Source organism: Neopelma chrysocephalum, unplaced genomic scaffold (genome assembly GCF_003984885.1).
Source record: "Neopelma chrysocephalum unplaced genomic scaffold, ASM398488v2 Primary Assembly neopelma1_67, whole genome shotgun sequence".
In the NCBI taxonomy this organism is placed as follows: domain Eukaryota; kingdom Metazoa; phylum Chordata; class Aves; order Passeriformes; family Pipridae; genus Neopelma; species Neopelma chrysocephalum.
In genome coordinates, this window is record NW_020897726.1 from 2,379,944 (window position 1) to 2,394,001 (window position 14,058).

At 35.5% G+C, this 14,058-nt stretch overlaps 1 protein-coding gene across 4 annotated transcripts in view; it reads left to right on the forward strand.

Annotated features, from left to right (window-relative positions):
* The window catches only part of VPS50 (VPS50, EARP/GARPII complex subunit), an 85,615-nt gene that overhangs the window by 27,606 nt on the left and 43,951 nt on the right, over positions 1–14,058 (forward strand). For 2 of the 4 annotated variants that reach the window (XM_027684723.1, XM_027684725.1), the window contains exons 12-14: positions 1,754–1,894; positions 6,382–6,517; positions 13,269–13,360. In XM_027684723.1, the coding sequence (XP_027540524.1) occupies positions 1,754–1,894; positions 6,382–6,517; positions 13,269–13,360 (369 nt within the window). Of the gene's footprint in view, positions 1–1,753; positions 1,895–6,381; positions 6,518–13,262; positions 13,361–14,058 lie in introns of all 4 variants that reach the window. The other 2 variants (XM_027684722.1, XM_027684724.1) reach the window with 1 other exon arrangement.

Sequence of the window (14,058 nt, forward strand, 5' to 3'; positions counted from 1 at the left end):
TGATTTGCTTGGAGAAGAGATTCCTTCAGAAAACTTTAGTTGCTACAGGTCACGTCAAAGTGCCTGTCCCTTGATGAAGACAGGACAAGAACTCCATTTGTTCTTTATAATGCTTGGGTTTTTTAATTGTATTTCCAGATTTCAGAATTGTATCTGTTAGTAGATTGGCTTTTTTGGGTTTGGTTTCATTTTTTGTTTGTTTGTTTCTTTCTTTTTAATTAGAACCTTTCTAGCAAAGTTGGGTTCTTTTTTTCATGGCTCGACAGTGATAACAGTGTAAGTCTGCAATAGGATAGAAATGGATTTATCTTCCCATACTTTGTTAATGTGCAGAATTATTGGAGTACCTAGAGACTGCAACTTAAAACCGGGGAGAAGATTAATTAGACTTTTCCTTTGTTGGTGCAATGTATGCGATTTCTTTATTTACTGAACAAAAGTAGATATAATCCATTCACTGCTCCGAAGTCAAGTGTATGATATGTTGAGAAAGGCAGATTGTTTGTCAGAGGAATGAAGTTTCTGAACAAAATAAAAGTGTTATTTGTTACTGCAGGTTTTGCCTGCTTTGTTCTCACGATAAAGTGACTTGGCTTTGACATTCTTTTTATTACTATTAAAGTAGGTATTTTGAGCTTGTCCTAAATATAATTTAGTTGCATTGTTACTGAAATATCTCCCATTTTGACCCCTTCTCAGTAAACAAAATGTCAGTTACCTTCAGTATATTCAGTAATTCTCATATTTCGTTTGTCATTCTGTTTTCTTTGACTGATTCAAGTTAGGACTAGCTGTAGAAGATTGGTTGTTTGGCATAGGATTTAAGCAGAATTGCTTTTTCATTTCTTATGGGATGATTGAGTTCTCAGCGCTTGCCAGTAGCTAAAAATGTCAAATAGGAAGTAGTGAAAGTAAACATTTTCAAATCTACAGGATTTGATAACTTCATTCTGGCATTTGAAAGATATTTTTTATTGGTTCCTATATATACCATATACTGATTATTTGCATATCATGAAACAGTGAGAAAATTCCATTTCTGAAAAGGTCTAATGTTATGTACATATTAACAACATGAAAACTCAGGAAACATCCTGACCTGAAACTGAGGCATGATTGTGGCAAAATTAATATGTTATGCTGTCATTAGTCCCTAGTACATGTACTGTTATATCTTTTTCTGGAAAAAGTAATCTATTTTTAAACAAATGTCTTTTTTTCTGTAACAAGGAGGAGTTTTATAGGAAATTTATTGATATGATGTACATGCCTTTCTGTAACACTTAATGCTACTTTATGTTCTTCAGTTTGGCAAGTGGATGGATTGAAGACTTTGTAATTGTGGTTTTAGTTTTACTAATTGCAAAGGAAATATTTTTACTTTAGTTGGAAGTGTTTATAGTGGGAGAAAGAGCACAGATCTCAACTAATTTCTTTTTGACACAAAATCAATGATTGGGAGAGTAAAAGAATGAATGAGTAAATTCTATAATTAGCTATATTATATAGATGTACAATTAATATTTACTTGTGTTAATGTGAAAAAACCAGTGAATTGTAGAGGGAGGATGGATTGTAGTATTACCAAGTTCTATGTTAGGTATTTTTGGGACAAAGATTGAAAGCCTTACTGCTTACAGTCTCTTCTGTTCAGAACTGAAAAAAACTTACCTTAAAGGGTGATGGCTTAAAGATTATGGCATATGACAAATTGAATTTTGTATTTGATTTTATGTCACTCCATTTCTTTCAGACAGCAATGGACCAGTTACATATGCACTTCACTCAAGCCATTCACAACACTGTGTTTCAAGTAGTCCTTGGATATGTGGAACTGTGTGCAGGAAACACAGACACCAAGTTTCAGAAGTTACAGTACAAAGACCTCTGTACAGTATGTAATTCTTGTATATATGTATATTTTTTAATCTGAATTTTTCCACTGTTGTAAGTGGGACTCAGTTATGAAAATAACTCTGCAGCTATTATAGTTTATTAGTACAAGTTATAGGCTAACTGAGAGATTTGTTATTCACAGCTTAATGCTGATTTTGGTTGCACTAAATCTTAACACTTTGGACTTACTGTGCACTCCATCTAAATACAAAGTAAATCATAGGATACAAACAGAAGACCAACATTTCAAAACTCCCATGTCTTCAGTATAATATGCTAGTTATTCGCATCATTATTAACTTTGAACTCTATTCTAGTGCATTTAGATAGTATTCACAATTTCTATAATACTGCATTTCAGTAAGGATTCTTGTAAAGATGGTAACTTAACTGGAGTCTTCCCAAATGACTTTGTATCAGTTTCATTGCATTTTTGATATCAAGGTAAGGGACAGCTGTTATATTGAGATGCAAAAGCTTGATAATTGGGAAAACGTGGACTGGGAATAGCCATATATTTCCCTCTAGTATAAATTTTAGGTGCAGTTTCTTCCACATCTGTATTTTGTTTATTTTTTTAAATGTTATTAGAATGAATTACTGTATTTTGAGTAGCATTTTTAATTCACTCTTTAGTTTTTTCACTTGCAATTTTACTGTTACATCCTGAGAAATTTGCTTAAACTTCAGTTTGGGGAGGAAGAATGTTAGATATTTTAGGTGGTTCTAACATTGATTTAAAATTTGAAATTATGTTTCTATCTTGAATGTTCTTTAGGGTGTTTGTTTCAGTCACAGGCTAAATCCTTATCATACTTCATCAACTCGTGGACCCATCCTGTCAGTTGCAATTTATTAAATTAAAGTACAGTCCTAAGAAGATTAAAGTTCATACTCGGATCCATTTTCTGCTCTTTCACTTCTCATATCTCCTGGAATCATGTAGCTTCAACTAGTAAACACATCGACATTGAAAGCCATTTAATTTTAAAGAGGTGCCCCTTTGACTTAAAAAGCTTATATAATCTAAGAACCTTCACATGAATGGAAGTGTGATATGAAAAATTAATTTATTGGGAATAATTGACGTAAGTATTAACGAACAGAATGAGAAAGGTTCCAGATGGGTGGAATTTGCACTTCACTGAGATGAATTCTAGCTGAAGAAAGCCAGCAAACCCTGATCTCTGTTCTCTAGACTGCAGCCCTTTCATCATTCTGCTATAAGTCTTCAGAGTGTGCTTTTATTTGAATTTCTTACTTTCTAATGCACTTTTCATCTAAATGTATTTTTGCTTTATACTTATGTATGTCCTTTAGTTTATTTCTCATTCCTTGCTAATGCTAGTGATACTAAGCCCATTTATTTACACTTACAAACAGTACTACTGAGCTGCTTCTGACAACTTCTAAATACAGGTTGTGTGCTGCTGTTGATCCTTATTCTTTACAGTGCAGAGGAATCTTTCAGATACTTGGAAATATCACATTTTGTAATACACAGGAAGAGAGTGGCTTTAACTGCATGGTTAAAAAATTATTACCTCTATTTCTATTTGGTTTTACTTATGCAAAACCTTAATGAGATGATGCTTAAGTTATGTGAGCCTGCAATAGCTGGAATCTGGCAGTCTGTATAAAGGAAGGTACTGAGACTTTGGGACTATAATGTACTATGAATACTGCTGTAATTTGCTTGAAATTTAGTTTTTTATTTTTTCATTACTCTCTTGGTAACAATTAGGTATTTAGGGACAGGCAGCAGATGGGCAATTTTGATCTCTTACAAACCATGCTGCTCAGTGTTGGTTGTTACCCGTTGCAGTGCATTTGTGAAATCAGAGTGCTGAATAAGCTGGATTGTCATAGCAATTAAATTTCTAACTTCCTGCAGCAAAAACAGTAGCAGATTTTTATCTCTTGCATTCTGTTTTGGGGGAATAAATTGTTTAAGACTAAGAGCTTTCTTTTTCTTTGTTTAGTTCTAGTGAGAACCGTCTTCAAGCTGTCTATGCTGTTAAGCCAGGATGCTCTTGACATATAAGTGATTATGGAGTACTTCCTCTAATTAAACAATGGAAGTAATGTAAAATTGAAGTATTCCTTTTTGGACAGATCTCCTGTTGTGTGTTTCTAAAAATCTGTCAAAATGAACTCATTTAGCTCATTTCTATTTTATATGGGTAGTGGGGGGCTATAGTGGCTTTTTTTCTTTGTTTTGTTTGTTTCTTCAGATACTGGATATTATAATAATGAGAGTTTTTTAAAAAGAATAATGTTTTCAGAAATTTTTAAGCATTTATGCAAGTTATGTACCTGTGCACTCAGACTCACTGTTTCCTTGTTGACTGTTTCTTTTCCCAGCAATATGCTGTGCTCTAGCTTTTACATCCTTTCACTTTTGGAATACTACTGGAGCAGGGCAGAGTTTGGCTGCTTCATTTTCAAGTTTTGAATTTCTATATTCAGAGAGTATAAGTCCAAAGAAATTCAGTTGTTTGTTTCCTTAGTCTAAATGGAATTACCTTGGTATTAGTAAGTGATACTTTCTTCCTGGCCACCTGAAGACCAGTATATCTTCAAGTATAATGATCTGCATAAGCAAGGTTTAGATTTTATAGCTACTAAACACCCTGAAATACAGTAAGAGTAACATTTCCTGATGAGTGGGCAGAGAAAATGGCTGAAGCAGCGGGTGAATTGGCAGGACAATTTACTGTTTGAATAATAAACTTATTACCCTATTGTGTTCAATTGTTAGTAAAGGTCTATAGTATCTGAGATTAAAATGTCTCAATAATGCAGTCACTGATGTATATCAACTCTTCAGTTAAAGGGTGTTTTAGAGAAAAAGTAGTTGTCTCAATTGTTAGAATTTTTATGTACCAAGAACATGACTTTTTTTTCTTTTTTTTTGTCGATATGTCCAGGATGCCTAATTTATATCCTTGAGGAAGCTCTGGTTTGGTAGGGCACAGAACCAGGATAATAGTTCAGTTTAAAAGAACCCAAACAAGCATAATGAAAGGATGTGATTATTAACATGAAGCCTCCAGATGCTTTTTCTAGTGACATCTGTTGATGCTGAAGAACAGTTTCTATGAGTCCTTAATCATAAGTGGAATTTAGGCGAATATGGCTTGAGCAGTATGTCCTACTGCCAGGAACATTATTTAAGCTTGGGAAACGAGAACATGATTAAATAGAAAATAAACATGTGCAGTTTATAATTTTTTTTTACTTGAAAGCTGAAAAATAGGAGGAGTATAGGAAATCTGTTCAGTGTAATGTTTACTCTCCAACAAATGTACTGAAGATGATCAGTGGTGTTACAATTCTCGAGAAGGACACACTGTGTTTTGAAAGCCTCAGTGAGATCAGTGGATGAGGATGCAGTTGAGGGAATTGATTGCCTTAATTAAGGGTTTGCTCTCTATGGAATCCATGGTTGATTCTTTTGGTGGTTACGTTGACACTCTGTTGCAGAAGCAGTTCATATTTTTGAAGAGTTTTCTTGTAACTAATGCCAAAACTTTTGTACCATCATGGATACATGTATTTGGGTTAGCAGGCACACGGTACCCAGTTGGTAAAAGCTAATTAGCCTTGCAGAAGCCAACTGCGTACACTGACGTAGCTATTGGAAAACATGATCTCTTTTCTGGAGCAGTGTTAGTTGGAAGTGCTAGTTTCCAGACTTCTATGAGAAACTTTAAAAAACAGTGTAATTAAAATCATATCTATGCAGCTGGACTTTACCCTTGTCTATAAGTTGAGACACTGTGCTTCACAGTGACTGAGACAAGGGTGGCATAGCATTGCCACTCCAATAAACAATATATTTTACAGTTTTTTCTTTATCCAGCAAGACCCCTTCTCAAAGTCATCCTTTTTCCTGACAATCTCATCTTAGTTATTTCTTCTGTGTATCTTGCTCTCTGATAAAATTGATACTCTTCACCTAAAGAGTATCTGAAATCATAGTTGGCTCTTTGGAGCAGGGTTATTCAGGGAAGTAGAGCAGCTACCATCTAAGTTTGTTTGTTTTTAAACTACTTCTTTATACGTTATTAAACCTAATCGGGTACTAGCCAGGATGGCTTCTATGTACCACTGAAGTACAAGAATCTGCATCATTGAAAAGATGCAGTGTCTGCATCCCTCTTTGATAATGAGATGTGCCGATCATTAGACTTTATGGCTTTACCTCTGTATCTGCCTCATTGTTCCATAAATGTAAGAGGTGTTTAACATATGGGCCAACTGAGAAAAGTGCTAACAAATAAACTTTGCACTTTTGGACAGTATTTGATTAATTGACTAAAATCAGGAATTTGTCACCTCTCAAATACATTTGAAAATGAAACTGATATATATCAAGCACCTCAGCTGTGTGAATATGGAAGGGTTTGTATGGTTTGTGTTGCCACTGTAAAAAACAAACACAATTTTGAAATTTCACAATGTTATTTTGTTTTTCTGTAGCATATTACATCAGACAGCTACATTCCATGCCTGGCTGATCTCTGCAAAGCCCTCTGGGAAGTCATGCTCAGTTACTACCGAACGATGCAGTGGCATGAGAACCATGACCAAGATGAGGCAGCAGTTGTGTCTTCCGGTAAGAAACTTCTGGAAACAAAACTGCTGATATTTGGATATAACTTTTCTTGTGCTGTATCTTTGTGGTGTTGTCTCGGTGCCTTCAGCATTACTGCTTATAGAGTGCAGGAAGAACTGAAATACTCACTGGATTTTTATACTCTTCAGTATAAGGTTCATTTTTTAATGAATATTTGTATATGCCACTCCTGTAGATATAAATGCATTTATTTTAAATGTTTCTTAGGGGACATGCCCTTCTCCTATTGTGTGGAATCTTAAAAAAAACCCCAAAACAATTAAAAACTTGTTGAAAATATTATTTCCGTTGAAACTGTTTTTCAGATGATAGTTTTTGTAATCATATCAGAATTAAAATTCAGAGCTGAAATATTTACTTTTGAGATGCACCATGTGAAGAAAGATTCTAAAGTTTTGAGTGAAATTACCGATTCTCAATATTTACTTTTAGATTTTAAGTAACCTCAGATAATTACGTTTTCTTCTCTTTTTTTCATTTTGTCGTAAAATCAAGCAAGTATTTATTGCATGGAAGCATTATCACAGTTGACAACTTATTCAGCCACAGATGCACTTACAAAACTAGTTCCCCTTAGTGTCGTTCCTTGCGATATCCTGAAGAAAGAAAATAATCTGCACTGCAAACCCTTTTACAGGAACCATTAAGCCTAATGAATTGGTATATACAGTCATATGAGTAATTTTAAATTCATTGCTTTTTACATGCATGCCAGAGTGTTTTGGTATGTTTACTACTAATCTTCTGTCTCTTAGGTTCTGGAGATGTGGCTTAGCTGTAATGTACAACTGGAATATAGTTGATCTACTGAATCACTTTTTCAAATACCTCTGCAATGATAAAGCACACAGAGGGAATTTTACAAGTACAATTCCAGAGGGACTATAGATATCTACTAAAGGTTTTTTCTAAAACTTATTGCTCATGCTGCAGTAATTATTAAACCCATACATGCAATTCTCATTCCATATATACTAGTTTAATGGCTGTGATATGTGCGAAAGCCAAAGAGTAAAATTTCTGTAGAAAGGGCATGTATGTGAGAAGGAACCAGGGAGGCAGTTCAGGACATTATGCTAAAATTGTTCCCTCAATTAAACCCCATAGACCGAAGCAATAGAAGTAGCAGGCTTCAATGTTGTGTGTTTGTCTGCCTTTTATCATTTTGAGAACTCAAGGCTGTCCTGGTATTTTTCTGTCATTGTACCAGTTGATGTAGCACTCTAACAAAGTACCTGAAGTGTGTCAAGGGATTCTTGATCTTAGGGCACAAACACAACTGTAGAAGTGAGAAGCTGGACTTAGATTACATGATTTACATAGCTCTTTCTATTTTAATACTGAAGCTTATCCAAAAGAAGTCCTGCTTGGATTATTGAAAGGAGGTTGCACTTCATCTAGGTCATGTGTCAAGTGTTTGTGATTACTGAGGCTTGTTACAGATGTTAAAATGTACTTTGCCTAACTTGTAAATAATTGCCCTTCTGCATTTCTGAGGAAAGAGGTGTGTCTGCTTTAAATCTTCAAATATTCTGCTCATTATTGTTCTGAGAAGTCTGAAGAGCAATTGAATGGAGTTCAGAATTTGCAGTTTATTTCAGTTATAGTGTGGACTGATCTTTGGGGATTACCTTTTCTAAGATCAATTGAAAAAATGCTTACTTGGAATAAACTAAATGGAAACAGATAATTATCTCTAGATATAAATGGAATCCTAATTATTTTAAAATAATGAGACATATTTTAGAACCTTTCATGAAAAAGGAAATAATCATGAGATTTAGGTTGCTGAAGCATTCTGTAACAGAATAGCAGTAAATCATGGTGAAATGTATGGTATTAGTAGTTCTATGATTATCAATAACACTTAATTGCTCTAATATACTGTTGGAAAGACAGAATTAAGTGTTCATAGATAGAACTTGTTTAATCCTACTGAAGATAAAATTAGTGAACTAAATTTATCAACTTCATAGCGTGAAATAAGTTCTATGTCACGTTTAATGAACTGTTGCTGATTCTGTGATTTTGTTGCTTGTACAGTAAACAGCAAATTGCTGTGATATAGGGTTTCATCGCTGAAAATAAACTACTTACTGGAAAATTTTCCATGGCATTATTGGTTGTGGTCAGAGCACTGTTTGTGTTTGTACTAGAGAATCAAATAGGAAATGAATTTTAAAGGGACTTGTGCAGGTCATTTTTGTCTTCCCTGCTCTAAGCAAAGTGAACTTGGAAGTTGCATTGGTTTGTGCGAGGCCTTGTCTGGTTCAGTTGGATTTTCACATACCATAAAATTCACTGTGAGGTTGATGTAATTTACATGTATTTATGCGACGATGATTTAACAGAAGAACGAAAGTGGGCAGTAAAATGATCACTTGTAGCATTTACTGATTTCACAAGTGTAATCCTAGTGGTAAAAGGATTACACTTGGTGTAATCCTTGGTAATAACTCTAATATCTATAATAGATTCAGAGAAAAGCAAGAAGAAAATTATGCAAGATGTAAATTGAATGTCAACCATGTTAATTTTCAAAAATTTTCATTTATAGTACTGTGTAAATTCTCTGCAAGATCTGCTTGCTACTCAAAAAGTGAAAGAGTAAAGCCAGAGGACAGAGATGCAATTGATTTTAGTTGGGTTTTTTTTCTCTTTCTTCTGTCAAGCAAGGATTAAACAAAAACCTTTTGTTATGATGGAAGGCTGCCTTTATGAGTTTTTGAGAAATATTGAAAAACCTGAAGAATTACTGTATTTAAATCAGGCATCTAGAAGAATAACTCCTGGGGGCTTTTGATTCTTGTTTTTCTGTGTAATTACGAATATTTATGTGTTCTGCTACATGTTACAAATTCTTCAAAGCAAAAAGTATAAATGCTTGTGGACCTTTGTCCAATCCTTGATTTTCAAGGAAATTATCCTAAATTAATATGTTTGGATGTGTGAAATTAGCTGCAATACAGTTCATTTAAAGACTGGAAACAAGACCTTGTAGCATGACTGTCCATAAACCACGTGAGCACCAGGAGATTGACAGAGAGAATGTTGCATGGATTTTTCATTGAACAATAGCGTTTATATGACAGTGTTTGTCCAACCATTCCTTCATGAGTAGCAGTTTATGAGTACAAGGACTATGGTCTTAATCTAGAGAATAGCTCAAAGACACTGACTGTTTTAGGAGTGGCCTCAATCTGCAGAAGTTTAGAACAGAGGAGGTCGCAGAATCATACAAAGAGCGTGCTGTGACTCAGATAGCTGGGTTTGTTTCCTTGTATAGTCTGAGAAATGGTAAATCCACTTAGAGTTTTTCTGGTTGGGTTATTCTTTCTGTTTATATTTTGTTTAATCTTCCGTGTAAATCGCTTATGAAAATGCATTTGTCAGAATTATTACTTTCAGAAGATGAACATATTTAGGAGGCTAATATTTGTTTCATGATTTTTCTTTCATAAGGAAAAATTTTTTTAAGTGCCCTTGCAAGAGTAGATATAGTGTGGAATTATGTTTGCATATCAAGCATATCAAGCAGCCTTTTATCATCTCATTTTGTGTGACTTGACTGACTTGAGTAATTAGGGTAAATTCTCAGTTAATCTGCAAAAGCAGTCTCAGTGACTTTAAAGAGGAAAAAGTTGAATATAGCTTTGCAGCCTTGGAAGAAATGAATATTTGTCCCTAATATAAGCCCAAATTCCAGACCGTATTTTGTTACATTTTTAATTCTGATGAGGAGTTATTCAGTTGACAGTACCAGAGCTTTTACATTCTGGCTGTGTATATTGTTATACTAGTTCTGTATTCTTGAGTTCTAGCCTTGTGGGCAGACTTACTGGCTAGACAGTTCTTCTTGGTAGTGTTCATACCATGGTCCCTGGCTTGCAGTTGAAGCTTTCTCAGTGTTTGATAAAGTTCATAATTTAATAACATGTCCAGATACAACCGTAGCTCTGTCTGAAAGAAATTAAGCAAGACCAGCATCCTTCTCAGTATTCATATTCCACACATTTTTTTTAATTTAAATGGAGTTACAGATGTTGGAGATTTCATATTTTTGTTATTCCTGTTATGCTTATATGTTATATAAACATTCATATAATAGGTAACAGTTCTTGTTCTGAGAAACATACTCTGGAAGGGTTCAAAGCAGAAACCAGATGGTTGAGGGGGAAAAAATGTATATCACGCTCTTCTACTTACAGAGAGTCTGGCCTAAGACTGGGAGTACGAAACACTGTTAAGTGCTATTTATGATTAGTTATAGTTAGAGAAGGAAACTGCTCACTTGACAGTGAGTACTGGATGATCTGAAGAAGACACGGTCAGAACATGGTCAGACTGCTGTGCTCTTTTGTATTTCGGTTTAGTTGAATTGTCAGTGTCTGATACCAGTCATAACCATTCCTGTTACTGGATGCTTTTCCTTCCTTCTCTTAAATATGTGGTAGTCCAGATAATGCCAGAGATCTGTTCTGCACACATCTGAAAAGGTTGATCAAAGTCTTGTGTCTGGTCTCCCATTTCTTACTTGGCTCATTAGTAGAGTGCTCACAATATTTATATGATACTCATCTAGACTGCAAGGTCTGGATTCAGGGCAAGGTTTGACAAGTTGTTGACAAAAATTTCTTAGTGTTGACAGATGGAGGACAGTAGGTTTTTTATGTTTCTGGACTCTTTTGCAAATAGACATTAAAAAATTGCTCTTTCCTGTGAGGAAAGTGAAACTAAGCCAGGAGCTTTTCTGGAAAAAGCTGTGAAGCCTGGTAATGAAGAATTGCAAAGATCAGTCAGGATTAGCTCTCACTGTGGTCCTGGTAGCACATTACCATCTAAATAACACTGCTGTGACAGGTATTTGGTATGCAGGTGACATTTTTGTCCTTGCAAGTTTTGAATGACCACATGAAATCCTGTCCCTGCATTGATGAGGTCAGCTCATGAATGAAAAGCTCCTGGAGCTGCATCTGAGGCATCTGGTAGCATCAGACAGTTTAACAGCTGAAAAGGCTACATGACCTTAGTGCTGTCTCCCTGGTGACCTTGGATTGCTTCCGAATTCCCTGTTGATGCTAGAAATAAAATATTATTATTTTTTTAGTATTTATTTATTCCACATAGGGTGTTCTGCAAGTTAGGGCTGACCAATACATTACTGCAGGTCATTGAGGAGCTGTTAAAAGTTCTACTCTTTCCTTTGCCTTCCTGTCTTCATTGTAGCAGTGTAGTATCTACCTGGCTGTGAAGTCTGACATTAAAAAAGAGTCTGTTTTTCAGGAATATAATCTAAGGCAAGAATGTTAGACGTGCCCTAATCTGTTAGACATGTCCTTTTTCTCTCCAAGTAAGCTCAAATTATGGATAGTAACTGTCTTTCCCGCGATATCATAAACAACTGCTTTTGTTTGCCTGTTTATTTAGTTTTCTCCAGGTCCTTCTCTGCACACCTATAGGATCTGGGCTTTGTGCTGCCTGTTCCTGTGACTCCTAGGCAGAGGGAAGGAGAATTCCTAATGTGTGTGCAAAGTGATAGTTTAGGGCTCAAGTATTCTGAGTATTCTGAAAGGAGATGCTGGGATCAGGCATAAGAGAAAGAAATTTCTTTGAGTTGGGAGCCTTTGTGTGGAGGTAGAGAGATGTGACCAGCTAGGCCAGGAGCAAGGGACTGAAAATTAGCTGCAGGTTGCAGAAGATATGGAAAGACTGGTCTGAGCTGCACAGCAATGCTGGGGTACTACAGGCAATCCTAATTCTTCTGTGTTTGCAGCCTCTTGAATGATGGAATGGAAGGAGGACTGTATGCTGTGTAATATTCCAATGTGTTATTTTATGGGATTTTTTTATTTTTCATGTCAAATCACTAAATGGTTCAGGCTTTTGAGGACATGTATAGCTTTTCTCCTTGTCAGGGAAGTAGAGTTATCATTTGGCTGTATAGCCTGGCTAAACCTGAGCTTTCCTGTGGTCAGTCATAGGCTGTGAAGCAAACTGTATGACACTGTGCCATCACTGACTGCAGGGGTAACTACTGCTATAGGCTCACAAACTGCATGTAAAATATTGCCTCTTCTGTCTGAAAATGGAAATAAAATCTATTTCCTCCATGGGGAAATAGAGGGGGACCACGTGCAGGGGCAGTTTATCATGCATTACAGTGCTTTTTTGGAAAGTGATGCAGTGCTGTGGGAATGGTTGACATTATTTCGTACATAAGCATAGATTAGTATGGGAAAAAGGAAAGAAGATGCCATATTGTTTGCATAGTTCATGGAAAAATTCCAGTATTTTTCCTTGGAGTTGCAGTAAGAATTTGCTGTGGCGTGAAGTTAAAAATCTTGCTTCTGAAACTTTTAAGTTCATGATTCTTGTCTACAAAGGTAGAACGTCTAAGAGAATCCTGTTGTGGAGGATAAGCAGTGCTCACTTAAGCATTTAACATTTTTATTTGAAATATCAGTATACGTTGTTCTTGTCTTAATTTTTTGAATGGGATATCTTTCTCACATAAAACCATCACAAGCTTTCCTGGTTTGCATTAGCATATAATACTTATATGTGCATTATTCATTTCCATTCGAACGTTTAGAGCTAAGTAGGTCTCCTGGAGTTTGCATAATGGATAATATGGCAATAGCCAAAGGAAAAGTTTCATTAGGGGTGGGAAAATAAGATACATTTCAAAGCTTTTGGAACTATCTACAATGCCTTTCACCTTAAGTTTCAGATGGCAACAATGTGATGGGAACTGAAGAGAACAGTTTTGACCGCAACTATGTGAAAAAGAAATTAGAACATGGGCTTTCACGAATATGGCAGGTATGTTTTTTGACTCTTTTTCCCCACTAAATATTTGTTCCCTCCCTTCTCCCACCCCCCCGTTATTAATTACAGTTATATTTATACTAATCTTCTTAAAGAAATATCTCCAGGGATTTTTTTAAAAGTTATTTGGTTTGATTTGAATATATCAATACCATTGAAAAATAATTTCTATGACTCAGTTACTACTTGGTTGCTACACTTACAAACTCAGTCAAGATACCAAGATAAAGTAACAGGACTTTCAGTTTGATTCCATTTCTCACAACCTGCGTGTGCTGCCCTACTATCTATTTTCTTTTCATGTGCTTTTCTGTGTTAGCACAGTCATACTGCTTTATATTTCTGGTATAACCAGAGCTATGGAGAATTTGGAGTCTCGTGAACCTGCCTGGTTTCACAGTATTCCTGATCTCACCACTGGATCAGTTTGATGTGCAGTGACACCCAGATGTATGATGAAAAAGCTGTAATCCTGAGCTCTGCTTTTGCACTGATAATAAAGCATCTATGATTGACCTTGTGGTATAGAGTGTTAGAGAAACTGACTATAAAATTACTTTAGAGAAGTCATCCCTGTAAAGAAAATGGAGTTCTACTCTAAATCTCAAAAAAAGAAGTTGTAAGTGCAAGCAACCAAAAAGTGCTAACGAACCAGGCATCTGAGCCTTCACTTTTTGTCTTTAGTGTATTAG